Source organism: Oscarella lobularis, chromosome 1, assembly GCF_947507565.1.
Source record: "Oscarella lobularis chromosome 1, ooOscLobu1.1, whole genome shotgun sequence".
In the NCBI taxonomy this organism is placed as follows: domain Eukaryota; kingdom Metazoa; phylum Porifera; class Homoscleromorpha; order Homosclerophorida; family Oscarellidae; genus Oscarella; species Oscarella lobularis.
This window is the reverse complement of record NC_089175.1, coordinates 2,458,317-2,474,678: the sequence shown is the minus strand read 5'-3', so window position 1 is coordinate 2,474,678 and position 16,362 is coordinate 2,458,317. Positions and strand designations below refer to the sequence as shown.

Below are 16,362 nucleotides of genomic sequence, written 5' to 3'. Positions count from 1 at the left end.
TTGTCGGTTTTCTAGAGTCGGTCGTCGTTGGACGGCGCAAGATGTCGCCACGCTTCGCACACTTGTCTACTTCTCGGCGGCAATGCTTTTTCTCCCTATAGGAGCCTTTTTCGTTACGCAGAAGTTTCTCTTCCAAGGTACAGACATTCGAGACTCTCTTCATTTATTTATTTATTTATTGGGCTTCGTACCCAAAGGCCTACTGGATTATGACGTGGAATCGAGCGGGATCGGCGGCGTTGTGGTCGCCGTCGCAATCATTCACGTTCTAATAGGATTCTATATATGGTTGGCATATAAGGAAGAAGCAGCTCCCAAGCAGGACTAATTAGATTTCATATTTTCCACGCGCACATGCTCCGCCCTCTTGAGTTTATCTCATTCACTTCTGCGTCTGTACACCGCTGACTGCATAAAACCGCCGCTCCTACCCTTTTACTTCATTTTTTCCTCTTTGATGGCGTCGATTGCGTGCGTGTGTGCGTTGCTTCTAGCGATGGTGGCGGTGGCGAGCGGAGCGGCGGCCCCAAGGCCACGCAAAGGTATAACCCGATTGCGGCATCGCGTTGCACGGAGAATGCGTGATCACTCCATGTCTCGATGGCGAGACTCCTACGAGTCGTCGTCAAATTACAGTTAAGCGTCTTGATTTAATTTACTCGTTTCCTTTGTGTAGACGTAAGCGAATGCACCCAGAATCTCTGCGAACACGGGTGCACGAACTATCCCGGTGGCTATTGGTGTTTTTGCTACGCTGGCTACTCCCTCGCTGCCGACCGAAGGACGTGCAAAGGTTAAAAGAAACGCAACTGCGCTCTTCTCGCTCTCCTTGAAGTCTCGTTTTCTCTCTCTTGGTGTTTGTTCTGGTTTATTGATCCAACATCTTGTTAGCTTTAGGCACAGATGGATGTGAGCATCCGTGTCAGTTTCAGTGCCGAAAGATGGCCATGGGCGGCTATCAGTGTGTCTGTCCACGTGGCTTGGAATCATCTCACAAAGGACGGTGCAAAGGTACAGTGAGAGAGATACTGTGCATGATAAGTAACATCAACTTAAAAATTTTTAGATATCAATGAATGCATGGCACCAGAGAGATGTCCTTCCAACAGACGTTGCGTCAACACGTATGGCAGTTACATGTGCCTTTGCCCTCTTGGGTTTGAGTATAAGGAAGAAAGTGAAGCTTGTGTCAAAAGTTAGATTTTCGTTTACAGTAGTAGCCACTGTAAAATATAATGGCGACTTCAGCTCCTACTCCTACCACTGAAGATCCCATTGAACCAACAACTGAAGCTCCTACTACTGCGGAAGACGAACTGACGACTGCCGGTCCTACTACTGAAGAACCAACAACTGAAGCCTCAGGAGATACTGAAGCGCCTACTGAATTCGAATTTATCACACTGTCTCCTTCGCCAACAACGGAAGCTCCTACTACTGCAGAAGAAATGACAACTGCAGCTCCTACCACCGAAGATCCCATTGAACCAACAACTGAAGCTCCTACTACTGAAGAATTGGAATTGACCACTCTACCGCCCACTGAATCGACTACCGAGGTTCCTACTAAGGAATTTGACCGGGATTTTTGAAGGAACTGACAACTGAGGCTTCTACCGAATTAAGAAGTTGCCCTCAATATTATCATTGATGCACGCCTATGATTTACACGCAGGTTCGCACGCTTTCCCTGATGTACGCTTTCCCTGACGGACCCTTGGAGGAGTTTTTTTAAAAGGCCCTTTTGAGCGCCAGAAGCATCTGCTTGATTTCCAACGGCATTCGTTGGCCACAGAAGAGCGGATGATTTTTCGCCAAAGCCAATCAATAATCATGTGTCACGTGAGCGGCACTTAACTCAAGAAAATGGCGGACCGAACGAATCCACCAGCAGGGTAAGTTTAGACGCGTTAAGAGCTGCATGACATGATGGAGTCTAGTAGAATAAAGAAGGGCTCCTTTCGAGGATCCTGATCGTCTGTTTTCTCGCCATCAAACGACGACCGACTGAGCTGCACTAAAGACGAATAGAACAAACAAGAAGAGGAGGAGGAAGAGTAGAAAAGACGAAGTCGCTGGCATCACGGCCGGATAGAGGACGAGCCTAGTAAGATGTCGCCACGCTTCGTGCACTTGTCTACTTCTCCGTAGCAATGCTCTTTCTTTTACAGCATCCTTTTTCGCCGCGCAGAAGTTTATCTTCCAAGCTGCGTCCGGTATCTACTCGTCGTCATCATCGTCAAATCAGACTCATTATTGGACGTACAGTGGTGTACGATTCCTAACCCAAAGGCCTACTAAATTACGACGTAGAATCGAGGCGGCGTTGTGGTCCACGTTCTAATAGGATTCTACACAAGGTTAGCATATAAAAGAGCTCTCAAAGCAGGACTAATTAGATTTTGTATTTACAGCCCGCCCTCTCGGGGTCACACGCGTCCCATTCATTCTGCGTCTGTACACCGCTGACCGCATAAATCCGCCGCTCTATCCTTTTTCCTTCATTTTTTCCCCGTGATCCTCTTTGATGGCGTCGATTGCGTGCGTGTGTGCGTTGCTTCTAGCGATGGCGGCGGTGGCGAGCGGAGCGGCGGCTCCAAGGCCACGCAAAAGTATAACCCGATTGCGGCATCGCGTTGCACGGAGAATGCGCGATCACTCCATGTCTCGGGAGAGATGGCGAGACTCCTACGAGTCGTCGTCGAATTGCGGTCCGGCGTCTCGATTTAATTTACTTGTTCCCTTTGTGTAGACGTGGACGAATGCAGCCAGAATCTCTGCGAACACGGATGCTTTAACTACCCCGGTGGCTATCGGTGTTTTTGCTACTCCGGCTACTCCCTCGCTGCCGACCGGAGGACGTGCAAAGGTTAGAAGAAACGACACTCCCCCAATAGATCCCAAGGGAGATTATCGGACGGTGGGAAGGACGTTTTTTGTGCATGCATAATGCTTTGGTCAAAGACCAAACGACTTCCCCCGCGCCGCTCCACTCGCACGTGTCGGGGCGTCGCGACGGTTCTTATCGCTCGCCCCGAAGTCGTTCTTTCTCTCTCTTAGTGTTTGTTCTGGTTTATTGATCCAACGTCTTGTTAGCTTTAGGCACAGATGGATGTGAGCATCCGTGTCAGTTTCAGTGCCGAAAGATGGCCATGGGCGACTATCGATGCGTCTGTCCACGTGGCTTGGAATTGTCTCACAAAGGACGGTGCAAGGGTACAGTGAGAGAGATACTGTGCATGATAAGTAACATCAACTTAAAAAAATTTTAGATATCAATGACTGCATGGCACCTGACAGATGTCCTTCCAACAGACGTTGCGTCAACACGTATAGCAGTTACATGTGCCTTTGCCCTCTTGGGTTTGAGTATAAGGAAGAAAGTGAAGCTTGTGTCAAAAGTTAGATTTTCGTTTACAGTAGTAGCCACTGTAAAATATAATGGCGACTTCAGCTCCTACTCCTACCACTGAAGATCCCATTGAACCAACAACTGAAGCTCCTACTACTGCGGAAGACGAACTGACGACTGCCGGTCCTACTACTGAAGAACCAACAACTGAAGCCTCAGGAGATACTGAAGCGCCTACTGAATTCGAATTTATCACACTGTCTCCTTCGCCAACAACGGAAGCTCCTACTACTGCAGACGAAATGACGACTGCAGCTCCTACCACTGAAGATCCCATTGAGCCAACAACTGAAGCTCCTACTACTGCGGAAGACGAATTGACGACTGTAATTCCTACTACTGAAGAACCAACAACTGAAGCCTCAGGAGATACTGCAGCTCCTACTGAATTTGAATTAACCACTTTGCCTCCCATTGAACCAACAACTGAAGCTCCTACTACTGCGAAAGAATTGACGACTGAGACTCCTACCACGGAAGAAGTGACAACTGAAGCTCCTACTACTGAAGGAGTGACAACTGAAGCTCCTACTACGGAAGGAGTGACAACTGAAGCTCCTACTACTGAAGAAGTGACAACTGAAGCTCCTACTACTGAAGGGGTGACAACTGAAGCTCCTACTACTGAAGGAGTGGCAACTGAAGCTCCTACTACTGAAGAATTGTCGACTCTGCCTCCATTTGAACCAACAACTGAAGTAACCTCAGGAGATACTGAGGTTCCTACTACCGAAGAATTTGAATTGACCACTCTACCTCCCATTGAAGAGGAAATGACGACTGAGGCTCCTACCGAAGCAGGAAGTGGACTTCAATAGAGAGTTATGTACGAGTGAAAAGATTCTTGTAGGAAAAGCAGCGACGTTCATTGTACTTTGGTGTCTGTCCGTCACACCTGTGATTATCTTTCCGGGTTGTGCTCTGTATCCGGGCATTGGTGGTCGCAAGTGCTGAAGAACTGCACACAACCATAGATAGAGCTCCACCACGACGACGTCTAAGAGCACACCAGCCGATCGAATGACTGAAGAAGAGCCTTTCGCTGTAATGCGAGGCTTTTTGAGACGACAAGATAAGCTCGAAACGCCGTTTCTCTACCTCGATTGATCGCGCGCGTGTTTCGTAGGCTATCGACGTTTGTGCAGGCAGTTGCTTGTTTCGAAATGGCTTCCTACTCTCATCGAAGACCATGAGCTTGCTCAATATCCTCGCGCGCCCTTTTCTTACTTGGGGGCTCCCTGGAGGACTTTTTTTACGGTCCCCGCCCCCCACGTGGCCGCGTTGTTTCGTCATCGAGCCGCAAGCCGTATTTCTTGCGGGAGAATTTGCAATCTCGAACTTCCAGGAAGCACGACTACTTCCGTATGCTAGAACCAGAACCGGGTCCCCAGAACCTTCCATCAAAGGTACTCACGTTTGGCTCGCGGAGTGGTATATTACGCGCTTTGCAAATCAAGAAAGATCCAGTAGCTGCACAGACCTCGTATATATCAGATGAAAAAGGACACGACAAGGCAACGAAGAGACAGCGCCGCCATGCTCACTCAGGCTCTATGAGCAAAGAGTGGAAGAGAAGGGGAGCTGGAAAGAACGTTTTTATGTAGTCATAGGTTTTTGTAGTCATAGGAGGAAGCATGTGGACCTAGTAGGCGCATAACATGATTTGCCACGCCTTGCTTCTCGACGCGCGCTTAGTAGGTAGGTAGAGGTTAGTTTATAGGTTAGTTGGGATGGGTTAGTTGGGACACCGGCGGGGTGGTGCGCTGCCGCCGTCATGGAGAAAAGGGTAGGGTATAGAAATTTTATTTCAATAAAATGAAAAAAACGAACAGCCCTTCCCCTCTTTCTGCGCGGGCAGTTTTTTTGGCGGGGTCTTGCCCAGGACCGGAGGAGCAGTTTTTTGTGACGGGGTCGTGCTCAGGACCCCGGAGCAGTTTATAACGTCATGCTCAGGACGCTCACCTAAAGAAAAACAATGTGAAATTGCACAAAGGAGAAGACATTTATCATACCGAGGCTCTTTTGCACTCTTCTTCAGTGCTTGCCGTTTCTGTTAGATGTACGCCTGCTGCTGTTTATAAAAATTAATAGGCAACCAGGCATATTTTTGCTTTAGGCATCATTCTCCAGGGGAGACTACCAATAAAGATAGTAGCCTCGTTTGGAGATATACGCCGTGTGAGTGGGCAGTTTTCCTTCTCGTGGCCGCACAACCGCTTCAGCAGTTGATGTAAGCCTACCCAGGAGGCGGGACAGTTTAGACGTTATGGCCTCATGATCCAGGAGGCATACAAGCATTTTAGGAGACTGCATCTATGGAATTGAGATGCAAATCCCCGCGGTCCCGCAGATGGACCGACCCGTCGTGCTGAGGACGTTGGGACCGCGGTCCACCTCTTCGTCACATCTGCTTGTATCAATGACTGCAAAAATACTAAATATATTAGCCGAAAGTTTGGTATGTGAGCCAAACAAAACCCTGGAGCTATAGCTCATGGTTTCATTCTAAAAAGCCTATCTAAAGGTCTCAAAAAATAGATAACAGTCGCTCTAGACACTTCGTTTCGACAGAACTGCACTAGCGAACGATTTTATAGCGAAAAACGGAGCTCGAATTTTGGAGGCGGAGCGAGGAGCTGTTCGACGCTTTGTGGCCCATTCTCGGCCGATTATCAAACTCCGGAGCAATCGTATCTGATTATAAAGCGCTTTTCACGACGCGATTCTGGTTTCTAGCCTCGACTTTTCGAAGGGAAAGACTAAACACGGGTTTTCGCGACATTCTACAGACGAAACAGCATCGAGAACGTTCCTCAATGCATTTAAACTACATAACAAAGACGAGAGACGTCGTACCTCGGTCAGATCTTTCGTTTTCAGCGATTGAAGGAGTCACGCGTTCGACCAGCAGCGCGCGCTAAAGAGTGCCGCACTTTTATATACTCGCGCCTTATATAATTCTGCTGTGCATTATCATATTTCATTCGTGGTCGGCTACCATGGACAAATGCCCACTGAGATTCGGCTCACTTCTGCATAAAAAATTAACCAAGTAAACCCTCCTATCTTCATCCCCTTACGTTTTTCTGTATCTAGTAGGAAAGGCGTCCAAATCGAGCGCAGTGCTGTGATGCTGCGTGAACAAATCGCGTTCGCCATCCAAATTCAAAAACGACATATCCGAATCCCAGTCACCGCCGCCGCCGCCGCCGCCGCCTGCCGGCACGTGCTCGGCTCTCGAACGCAACTTGATTTGATCGAGCTCGCGATGAAGAATCTTACGCTCCTCGAGAAGTTGCCGCTCGCGAGACAACAGTTCGTTCACCTAGAAGAAAAAAATCAAAAATTCAAACGAAAAAAATATTTTTCAAAAATAAATTATTTATTTTGTGTGTGATTTTCGTTCACCTGTCGACTGGCGGCTGACGCTCGGCCTTCGACTTCGGCGACGATTCGCTTGAGTCTCGTCTGCGCGTTGGACAGTTCGACAGTGCGTCGTTCGTACTGAAAAACTCGTCGTTTGCCTCGTAGAGATGCGAACGAAATGACTATACTGACCTCTTCTTTCTCTCCTTTCACCGTATTCAATTCGTAGCTGAGCACTTCACTTCGTCGACGATGTCGCGCGATTTCGTCCCTGAAAAAGAAAAAAAAACAATTTACTATATTTAGAAAACGACTCTTCTTTTTTATATGAACGTACTTCATTTCGGCGACGGTTTTTTCGAATTTTGACGCCAAAGCGCGCGATTCTTCTCGCCATCTAAACTCGACAACATTTTTTCTCTACACAGTATCGCGTTGGTGTTCTATACTTTGCTCCTATGCGCTGCTGCGCGCTCAGTAAGTGTCTCAGCTCCTGGGACGTTTGTCGATGGGCTTCTCCGCTTCCTTCCAGCCGCTGACCGAACTCCTTCTCCTTGAGATCGTGTCTTTGTTGCCAGGCGGCAGCCTGAGAAAGCAGCAGTGTAAAAAAACAATGTTCTCCTATGCTAGACTCACCTCTCGAGCGATTTTTCGCTCTGCCGCCTCCTTCGCCTGTTCAGCCGTCTTGAGACGATGTTGCAAGCCCTCCAAGTCGCCTTAGCAACGAGAGAAAAAGTCAAGCAAATATTTATCGAATTTCTGATTTTACCGAGCAATTTGAATCTTTCTTCGCGCATGATTTCGCAATCGCGATCGCGCGTGCCAATCTGCCGTTCTAAATCGCCTACACGCGTCTCAAACTGAGAGCGATCCTGTTCATAACTATAAGAAAAAATTTCAAAAATACTATCCAGTGAAATTTTTCTAATGTCTATGATATTTACCCAATTTCTTTCTGACGCGATTGAGCCAGGACGGAGTTGATTTTCAATTGCATGGCGTCTCGTTCGCGTTCGGCGGCGCAGGCGCGTGAGCGAAGGTCGTCGAGAGTGCCGTCCAATTGGGGATCGATCGTCGGTTTTTCCAGCAGAGCCTGCGAGAGAAAAATACGCAATTATTGTCTAATTTATTTATTTTATCCTACTTTTTCTAGCGCCTTCTTTTCTCTAACTGTCTTCTCTAGACAATTGTGTTTCTCGGCTAATTCCTGAATATGATGTCCACGAGAATTAAGTTTTTTAATTAATCAAGGATTTTTAACTGTTTCGATTCGCTGCATTTCGTCCATCAATTTCCCAATATTTCGATTGCACTTCTCCTTGACAGCCATCACCTTGCAGAACCAATTAAGTAAATAATTAATTATTTCCCCCGTCAAATTCAGATCATACCTCTTGCCTAGTTTTTTCTCCGGCTTCAGCCATCAATACACTTACAGTATCCTGCAGCCGAGACACTTCCTGAGCCTTTTGGCTCTCTTGAACGAGAGCCTAAGCAACTTTACTTCAAAAATAGTAAATTCACACACAAAATTCTAAGGTACCTGATCTCTCTCTAGAAGAGCGTTCTCTACAACTTGCATCGCGTCTCTGACGTGCGCTATTACTTCCGTTTCCTGCTGCTTAGCCGTCTCGCTATAAAATCAATAGAAATAGAATACGAAATTTAGAAAAATTGACGTACATTTGACGTCTAAGATCGAGACACGACGTCTCCAGCTCCGATTTTTCCTCCTGTAAGACAGACGCTCTACGTTGAGTGCTAAGCAACCTAGAATTATTAATATTTAAACACGTGACTATATAATTATAGATTTTGTACTTGGAATCAATTGCTGTTAATTCGATTTCCAGCTGATTCATTCGCGACTTCATAGATCGTTCTGATTCGGTCGCAGCTCTCGCTCCTCTATCCTGTATTCAAAAATAAGAAATTCCCGTTTGATTTATAGCGTCACTTTTTTTTCCCCCGTGACCTTTGCGTGTATTTGGTCGTGGAGTTCTCCGAGAGAACGTCGCAATTCGGACACTTTTGTATTTGCCGTTCGAAGATCCGCTTTCGAATTTCTGCGCGCCAATCAAAAGGGGGGGAAATATTTCTATATAAAATTCGTATATTACTTGAGTTCTCTTTTGAGTCGATCCACTTCTACTTCCAAACCCAAGAACCGTTGATTTTCCTGACCCCAAAATTTAATAAATAATGCGTAATTAATTATTATTCGTATTAACCAGTTCGACTGTTTCTTTCGATACGCGCATTTCCTGCAGCATATTTTGATACAAGGCAATTTCATCCTGAGACAGAGAGAAATTTGACAAAGGTAACAAAAAATTTCACAAATTGATTTACCCTCGTTTGTTGGATCTCCAATTGCCTGGCATTCAATTCCCTCACCTCAGCCTTGGAGAAATACGAGACAATCAATCAATCAATCAAATTATTTATTTATTAATTTCACTTCTTGCGTCAACTGAAGTTGTTTCGCCTCTTCCGACGCCTTTTGCCACATTTCCGCATACTCGTCTCTCTCCTGATATATCACGTGATAATATTCAACCAATTCCTCTCTTGCTCACCTCTTGTGCTGCATCCAGCATTTTCTGAAGCGTTTCAACATAGTCGTCATTGTGCGTCTCGCGATGACTGTCTCCTCGCGCGCTTCCTCGCTTCTGCTTCTTCAGCAGAACGGCGGAACGCTGCTGCAATTCCAAAACGCGTCTCAACTCAGAATGAAGCCTAAAGAATTAATTATTTAATAATCTATGTTATAATTAATTATTTAGGAACTTGTTGTTCTCTGCGACGACGTGTTGAGCGTTGGCCTGCAACGTGGCCAATTCAGTCTAGAAAGAATCTTCTATAGAGACTGATACACTGTATAGTTATTAAATTAATTAATTAATAATTATGAGCTATAATTAACTAATAATATTTTGACCTATTGTATGGACGACTCAATGTTAGTAATTATTTGTGTACTTTGCATTGTTGCACTTGGTCCGTCAACTGATGAATTGTTCGATCGTACTCCAACAAGAGAGGAGCGAGAAGTCTGCGTGCGCGAAGAGACGCGACGTAGGCGACAAAAAGCCAAACGCTCAAAAAAATGTACCTTTTGTCGTAAAGCCACGGAGCTTTCGGACCGTGCGTCGATATGGAATTTTCCTGCGTCAAAACGACGGCTTTCAGACGGCTATCTGCTAATGTTACTGCTCTTACGCGAGGTCCTTTGTCGTCTGGAGGCGGATAGCGCTGCTGGTATTGGCTTAGAGCCGCGTTTAGTCGGTGAACTGGGTACAAACGATGACGTTTGGTGTATCGGCGCCAGTCTCGCTACCTTGATCCTTGAGAAATTCAACGTCCGATTCTCCGTCGGTCATACTGGACTCGTTTGCTCGCTCTGCTCGATTAGATTTGAGAAAGCGTTGCTATCGCCATCTTCGAATGCAATCTAAGCTGTAATTGGTCGATTGAGAACACGTGATCAATAACCCGGATATCAACCAAAACATTGTCAATCCGAATCGTCTTCCAGTATGAAATTCGACTTTTTCACGGGTCTGCGAGGAGTATTTTCGTCATCGCTGTCATTCTCGTCTAGAATGTTGCGCCTCCTGCACGGCGTTAGAGTCGAAATCAAATCATCGTCAAATGTACCAGCTCCTAAATGTAGAAATCAATGGAGAAGAGTCGAAACGATGTTATAGCCATTTACCTGAACGATCAGCATCATCGTCATCATCGTCGTCCTCGAGAACAACTTTTCTTTTGGCTTTTGGGGCATCGCCTTTCAAAAAAAAACACACACAACGAATTTTCAAAAAAAACCGCAAGGGTTTTGTAGCTTACCTGTTTTCTTCTGATTTCGTTTCGAACGCAACTCCTTCAAGGCACTCATTCGCTTCTCAGCAGGCTTGGAAGACTGTCGTCCAGTCGGACTCCCTTCTCCTTGGTTGCCAGGCAAATCGTCGCTTAGCGACGCCGACGATGGTTCCGGCAAGGGCGGCGGCGAGGGCTCCGGCAAGGGCTGCGCGCGGTTGTCGCCAGCTGGCGGCGGAGGCGGCGACGACGCGCTCAATTTCCCCGCGAGAAAATCAGCGGCATGACTAAGTTCCTCCGGCTGCAAATCATCCGGAATTCTCCAATACGCCTCCTATTAAAACAGCCTTATGTCGTTTGTCCTAAATCAAACGTCTCGCGTACTTGGCCCCTTATCGGCGCGGATAGACCAACGACTCGTAGCAGCCGGCAAAAGCGTTCGTTTTCCATGGCATCCATTTGATCCGAGTGAAGGGGAACGATGGGAAGATTCTCCCAATTGTCTGCACCGAGGAGACGTCACTCAAAAAAAGCGATTATTTCTATTGGCTATTAGACTAGCCTTCGATGGTTCTGTCGATTTCCTCGCCGCGAATATTTTCGGCCATCCATTCAAGCTGATTTCTGAAGCCTAGGGGAGAGATCTAAAGCTGCGGTGCCTCATCAAGAAATCGCGCTTACCAGCTTCTTGGACTTCATTTAGTACGTGTTGCCATTGGGAGAAATCTTTCAAGACAGCGACTCGCGATCTGGGATTTTTCTTTGCTTGATTTTCGCTTCGTTTCGAGCGTCCTCCTTGATCATCATCATCGTCATCGTCGTCGTCACTGGAACTGGAACCGGTATCGTTGTCGCTCGAGTCGGCGCGATCGCGACGAAAATCATCTGCGCACACAAAACTCAATCTAGTAAAAGAGCAAAATTTATTTCTTACTTTCCGTTGGATCGATGAGACCGAGCTCTTCCAATTTCGCCGCAATTTCGTCCATATTCTTAGCTTATATTCACAAAGAAGTCAATTAGCAGTGTGAAAAAATAAATGATTAATGAATTTACTCGTGAATTCGCTTGCTATGACGGTGACGCGATCGACGGCGTCGTGGTGCTCGAAGAAGAGATCCTCCAGCCGCGCTATCTCCTCCCCCGTCCACGGCAGTCCTCCCTAACGCGGCGCCCAATACTCCTCATTCCCCACTTGTTCACTCACTCACCTTGGGTCTCTTACTCAACGATACTTTGCTGCGGCCCACTCGCTTGCGTTTTTTCTTGTGCAGTTGCTTTCTGTCTGTCACTAGATGCATTCTAATGAGCTGAGTCGATACCTAGGGTTTGAAAATGAATGAGGAAACGCGCGGGGTCGAATAAAGGGAAGCCTAGCCTACTTGGCGTCGCGATCTCGACGGTTCAGTCGACAAATCGTTCAAAATAGAGCCAATAATGTCTATTAAAAATTATCTCCTCAACTAAATAAAAAATATGACGTCACGTACCGTCAGAGCCTTTGTGTTTTTCGAAAAGTTCCCTCAACTCTTCTTCCTGTTCAAACGTCCACATGGTCTTAATCTTTTTAAGGGTTCTGTTCCCCCCATGAGGTCAGTGTGCTCTCACCATGAATTCAATATATTATTATAGGTACCTTCGTCTTTCAAAGACTTCATCTCCTTCGAGCAATCGAAACAAGTCGTGCTGCGTCTTCCAGAAAAGCGCGTCGGCATAAAAAGCCGGATTTTCCTTTGCGCAGCGAAAAAATCCTTTTACAATGTAACGAGCAAAGTCGACCAATTCCTATGTAATGTTAAAATCTGAGCTCATTATATCCCCGTACCAAATAACTAAGATCACCTTAATCTTATGTGCTGCCGGATCGTTTAGAATTCGATCCATCGTTCGTAGAACGGAAATGTGATAGAGATAGGGAGCCATCTCGTATTTGACGGCAGTGCGATGGAGCATTTTTACTACGCAGTGATTCACGTGACTCGAGTTGAGCCGGTAGTCGGCCAAAATCAGAGCATAGTTGCGAACGATCTTCTGATTCGAAAATCTAGAAGAAAACCCCAACTAAGAGAATAGCCAACGGTAAATGCTTTAGGGATGGAAATATGCCGGTAGCCTATCGTATCAGTAGTCAGATCGTCTCATGTACTCTTTTATACCCTAAGTCAAGACGCCTAGTTATCTCTGAAGTCTAGTCCAGGTAAAGTGAAACACTGCCATATCTCTACTAGTCAGTCAGTTCATCAGTTCAACAAAGATGCCATCTCTACTTTTATCAATTTTATCTAGAGATCAGACCTGTACTTCCAACTATCTAATTCGCTAGGGTTCACCGTGAATGTCCACGGTGATTACACAAACCACGATAATTCACTGTGAATTTCTATATAAACTACGGATCTCGTTATCTTCTGTATCTATTCTACTTTAGTGGCCACTGACTAGATGTTTGTTTATGCATTCTGCCTGGTTATAAGGGTCTGACTATCTACTACCCTACTATCTATTCTCATATACTGACCTTCTAATGTACTTGTCGAGATCGAATTCCAGCTCTCGGCTCGTCGACGTCTCAACGGCTTGCTCCTCTTCCTCGTCGACATTCTCCTCCTCTTCCACGTGACCGCGATGAGCCACAAACATTTCTCTGAGCACGTTCAAATTCGCCTCCGGACTTGCGTCGACCGCTTCAAACGTCCCGTCCGGCCAAGCGTCTCTAAGGGCAACAATAATAATAATTGCAATACAATAATTAGGAAATTTTTTACTTGCACGCCTTGAACGTTGCTACACATTCGGACACTTTCTTCTCTCGCAACAACGAGACCAATTTCTCCACGGCAAAATCTCTACGCTTAAAAATTTAAAATTTTCAAATGGACGTCATCCTCCTGTGCGCACTTTTGCTCGTCCAATGGAATATCGCTCGTCGCATCGTAGGGCGCCTCGCACATGGGTAACTCCGCCCCGGGCTGAAGAGATTCGACGACTGATGGCTCGCATTCTTGCCACATTCCATAGACGCGTTCCTCGGTCATGGGAACGTTTCGCTTCCGCGTTCGTCTCACGCGTTTTTTCTATGAAAACGCGCGCGAAGTCCACGTGCGCTAAACTATTTATTTATTTTATTTTATTACCTGGACGAGAACGTGTCTATTGTGATTGCAATATTGTTGAATTGATTTCAAGTACAAGTGAATTAGTTTGATGACGTCTTTTAGATATTCCCTGTGTCGAATGAGAATAATATTTTAATTAGTCAATAATCAATTCGCCTTACTTGTCGGATTTAACTCCGTCATATGTTCTCGCTAACGTCACCAAAGCGTCTCTGTATTCGGGCATGTAAAACGTATTGGCTTCACACGATAAAAAATAATTAAATAAATTAATTTTTCTCGTTTTTTTACTCAGCAATATTTCAGCGTTTTCTCGCATGCCCGGATCCTCGTGAACGCTGAGCGCGTAGCAGAACTCCAATAGTTGAAAATACGCTTGAACGGCATTATGAAGCCTTTTAATTAAATAAAAATAAATAATTAAATAGAGACACGTGTATTTTTTTTGAATCACCTTCGAGACCACGGTCTCGCGTCTCTCGCCTTGCGACTATTCGCCTCGTCGCAATACTTCAGCAATTGACCCATAACAAAATGTATGATTGGACTCGAGAGAGTTTCGCTACATTTAAATTAATTGATTAACACATTTCTGAGCGAAAGTGTTTGTGTGTGACGTCATAAATTTCTTACCGACACCAATCGACGCGAAGATTGTACAAACGATTGAATTCCATAAAGAATCTTCACACAAAGTGACGTCATGCTATTGTTTGATTCTTTTTTTTTCGGAGGGTGCTTACCTCAAAGCCCACAGATAATACGTTTCGTCGTTTTCCACGTGCCGATCTCTCATAATCATGTCCTAGAGAAGAAAGTGCTTCTTTTCAGAAAATTTTGAACTTGGCGTGGAAATTTTCTACCTTGGCTATTTTCATTAGAGAATTGTAGCTGCACTCGAGAAAATTGACACAAAAGCCTTTGAGCATTTGCCTAAGAAAACGAACGAATTGCTGCCACGTGGAAAAATAATTAATTAAATAATAAATTATTTAACCTGACGGTGTATGCCGGTATTCTCGATTCTGATTGCGGCACGGCTGCCATGCGCAGTTTATTCACTTTTACCCGCCTTTTTTCAGTATCAAGCGAGTGATTCTTGACCCCTGTAATAAGAGTCAAAATATCTGTTCTTCACTTTGAAAAAAACGAGAGCGCGTACCGGACAGAGATTTGTGATAAACGAGTCGTTCTTTCTCGTCAAGTGCTCTCAATGACGTCATGACAAATGTGCCACCAAAACGAGAATGTCTAGAGATGATTATATAAAGGATTTATGTGTAACCCCGTTGTGACTAACGTCACCTTGTACTTCTCTGCTTCAATTTCATTCTTTTCTGCTGCAATTCTCGCTCAACCATGATTGCAAAATCCCTAGGGAAGAAGTATGTGAAACCTAGGCTACCCTGTTTACAAATAAGGCATGTGACCTGTCTTCTTCTCGTCTCTGGGATTCAGTCAATTGCTCGCCGGTTGTAGCCAAGCAAGAAGCGCTCTAACAAAAAAACGTGTGAAATAATGATCAATAATAGAGTCTCTCCTTAGTCACCTGTTCCCTCAGCATCAGAAACATAATTTCCAGCACGTGCATTACCCACTCCCTCTACACAAGACAATTATTGAAATTTTGAGATTGTAGTTGATTTCGCCTCTCTTGGACCTCGTGAGACGAACTTGATATGTATATTAGCATTTCATCGATTCCGTTTATGTGAAGATTCCAGAGCAGTTCGTCGTGAAGATTGACGTCCTTATCAGTCCTCTGCAAAAAGACATAGGAATTATTCAGATTAAAATGAATATTCAGGTAAACCTGTTCTTGATTTGGAACGGATGGAATGTGAAGAACATTTCGAATTAGAATCAAGAGTCTCTCGACCATAGTCGTTTCATCTGGTGAACGATCATCCGGGGGCTAAAGACAATGATTAGGATAGAATGTGGCAAAATTAAATAATACCTTCTGACACAGACTCGTTAGTAAATGACCAATAACTTTCATCACCTGATTATTGGCAAACGCCTACGATAATAATAATATTTATCATTATTAATAAATAGCCTATTTCTATTTTTTACCTCTTTGTACTGAACCAAGTACGTATTCAACTCCAGATAGATTTTATTCGCCTGCACGTCCTTGGGACCCGGATACGAACTGTCCATGCAAAGAAACGCGGGCAACGTCAAATTGACGAGCAATCTAAGTAAACGCGATCCAATTCATCGTTTTGCGAGTCCCCGTTTCTCGTTCTTACTTTATGCAGGCGTTGAGCAGATTTTCGTCCTCCCAGAAATTGACGAGAATCGATAGAAGATCGGTTTGGAGAATTTGCGTGCAGCCGAGCTGGCGACGCGTCAGGCAGCTCGAAGTGTCGCGCTTCAGAAAGCCGATCAGGTCTTTCATGCACTCTGCGCGACGATCGATCGAGAAATTCGCTCGAAAAGGGAGAGGAGCCCCGTTTTCGTACCCCAGCACTCTTCGCCTTTGTAGTATTGGTCGTCTTCGGTGTATCCGAGAGCGCCGCAGGTCGCTAGAAGCTCTTCGTCGATGTCGAGAGCGAGTAGAGCGTCCATTTTCCCTCTCCTTCGCGCGGTAAACCGAACGGGCGCCAAATCTTCGACAAACGTGCGCGCGCACGTCCG

The 16,362-nt window shown here is 45.5% G+C and overlaps 3 protein-coding genes across 9 annotated transcripts; 1 reads left to right on the top strand and 2 right to left on the bottom strand.

The window, feature by feature from the left end:
• Positions 1-337: 337 nt before the first annotated feature.
• Positions 338-4,338, top strand: LOC136196552 (salivary glue protein Sgs-3-like). Of its 6 annotated transcripts, none has more exons than XR_010672274.1 (13): positions 338-542; positions 677-793; positions 892-1,011; positions 1,067-1,195; positions 1,249-1,628; positions 1,676-1,895; positions 1,944-2,107; positions 2,172-2,360; positions 2,415-2,612; positions 2,753-2,869; positions 3,097-3,216; positions 3,273-3,401; positions 3,455-4,338. XR_010672274.1 is itself a non-coding variant. In XM_065986134.1 (8 exons), the coding sequence occupies exons 4-8, from the start codon at positions 2,528-2,530 to the stop codon at positions 4,228-4,230; spliced, it is 1,227 nt and encodes a 408-aa protein (XP_065842206.1). In that variant the 5' UTR covers positions 1,745-1,895; positions 1,944-2,107; positions 2,172-2,360; positions 2,415-2,527; the 3' UTR covers positions 4,231-4,338. The 6 variants fall into 6 exon arrangements, 3 of the variants coding, with proteins under 3 accessions (XP_065842214.1, XP_065842206.1, XP_065842222.1); XR_010672273.1 differs by having other exon boundaries at positions 1,249-1,675; positions 1,739-1,895; XR_010672272.1 differs by having other exon boundaries at positions 1,249-1,895.
• A 1,987-nt stretch (positions 4,339-6,325) lies between these two features.
• Positions 6,326-10,229, bottom strand: LOC136185412 (sodium channel and clathrin linker 1-like). 2 transcript variants are annotated; one of them, XM_065972544.1, is made up of 26 exons: positions 10,119-10,229; positions 10,001-10,071; positions 9,894-9,946; positions 9,761-9,833; positions 9,569-9,624; positions 9,358-9,517; positions 9,240-9,311; positions 9,131-9,181; positions 9,010-9,075; positions 8,899-8,957; positions 8,754-8,844; positions 8,600-8,691; positions 8,462-8,548; positions 8,322-8,412; positions 8,170-8,268; positions 8,040-8,111; positions 7,923-7,985; positions 7,723-7,871; positions 7,548-7,660; positions 7,415-7,494; positions 7,228-7,364; positions 7,116-7,175; positions 6,971-7,049; positions 6,821-6,916; positions 6,493-6,737; positions 6,326-6,444 (listed from the first exon to the last, which is right to left on the bottom strand). In XM_065972544.1, exons 1-26 carry the CDS (start codon positions 10,159-10,161, stop codon positions 6,393-6,395), a joined length of 2,310 nt encoding a protein of 769 aa, XP_065828616.1. In that variant the 5' UTR covers positions 10,162-10,229; the 3' UTR covers positions 6,326-6,392. The 2 variants fall into 2 exon arrangements, with proteins under 2 accessions (XP_065828616.1, XP_065828624.1); XM_065972552.1 differs by having other exon boundaries at positions 6,326-6,441.
• LOC136185406 (protein timeless homolog) lies at positions 10,220-16,333 on the bottom strand. Its single transcript, XM_065972532.1, has 34 exons — positions 16,188-16,333; positions 15,975-16,128; positions 15,796-15,919; positions 15,677-15,739; positions 15,530-15,631; positions 15,377-15,478; positions 15,266-15,319; positions 15,147-15,211; positions 15,022-15,090; positions 14,879-14,967; positions 14,714-14,822; positions 14,580-14,649; positions 14,460-14,521; positions 14,350-14,400; positions 14,171-14,278; positions 14,008-14,111; positions 13,878-13,956; positions 13,735-13,825; positions 13,499-13,674; positions 13,366-13,446; positions 13,119-13,313; positions 12,443-12,644; positions 12,237-12,385; positions 12,091-12,176; positions 11,983-12,041; positions 11,812-11,922; positions 11,657-11,762; positions 11,535-11,597; positions 11,282-11,485; positions 11,163-11,231; positions 10,985-11,103; positions 10,631-10,934; positions 10,497-10,568; positions 10,220-10,444 (listed from the first exon to the last, which is right to left on the bottom strand). The coding sequence occupies exons 1-34, from the start codon at positions 16,291-16,293 to the stop codon at positions 10,296-10,298; spliced, it is 3,747 nt and encodes a 1,248-aa protein (XP_065828604.1). The 5' UTR covers positions 16,294-16,333; the 3' UTR covers positions 10,220-10,295.
• Between the last annotated feature and the right edge of the window lie 29 nt (positions 16,334-16,362).

Bases quoted from the DNA above. Each gene is read 5' to 3' on its own strand.
- LOC136185406 (XM_065972532.1), bottom strand. From the start codon at position 16,293: ATGGACGCTCTACTCGCTCTCGACATCGACGAAGAGCTTCTAGCGACC. The intron at 11,486-11,534 runs GTAAGAAATAAA...TTGTGTGCGCAG, and splicing joins TCTCATCGATCCAACGGAAA to ATGATTTTCGTCGCGATCGC. The intron at 11,232-11,281 runs GTAAGCGCGATT...TCTCTCCCCTAG, and splicing joins AAATGAAGTCCAAGAAGCTG to GCTTCAGAAATCAGCTTGAA.
- LOC136196552 (XM_065986142.1), top strand. From the start codon at position 458: ATGGCGTCGATTGCGTGCGTGTGTGCGTTGCTTCTAGCGATGGTGGCG. The intron at 3,217-3,272 runs GTACAGTGAGAG...AAAAAATTTTAG, and splicing joins TCACAAAGGACGGTGCAAGG to ATATCAATGACTGCATGGCA. The intron at 3,402-3,454 runs GTTAGATTTTCG...TGGCGACTTCAG, and splicing joins AAGTGAAGCTTGTGTCAAAA to CTCCTACTCCTACCACTGAA.
- LOC136185412 (XM_065972544.1), bottom strand. From the start codon at position 10,161: ATGACCGACGGAGAATCGGACGTTGAATTTCTCAAGGATCAAG. The intron at 9,518-9,568 runs GTTCCTAAATAA...TTAATTCTTTAG, and splicing joins GTCGTCGCAGAGAACAACAA to GCTTCATTCTGAGTTGAGAC. The intron at 7,872-7,922 runs GTAGGATAAAAT...TTTCTCTCGCAG, and splicing joins AAAAGAAGGCGCTAGAAAAA to GCTCTGCTGGAAAAACCGAC.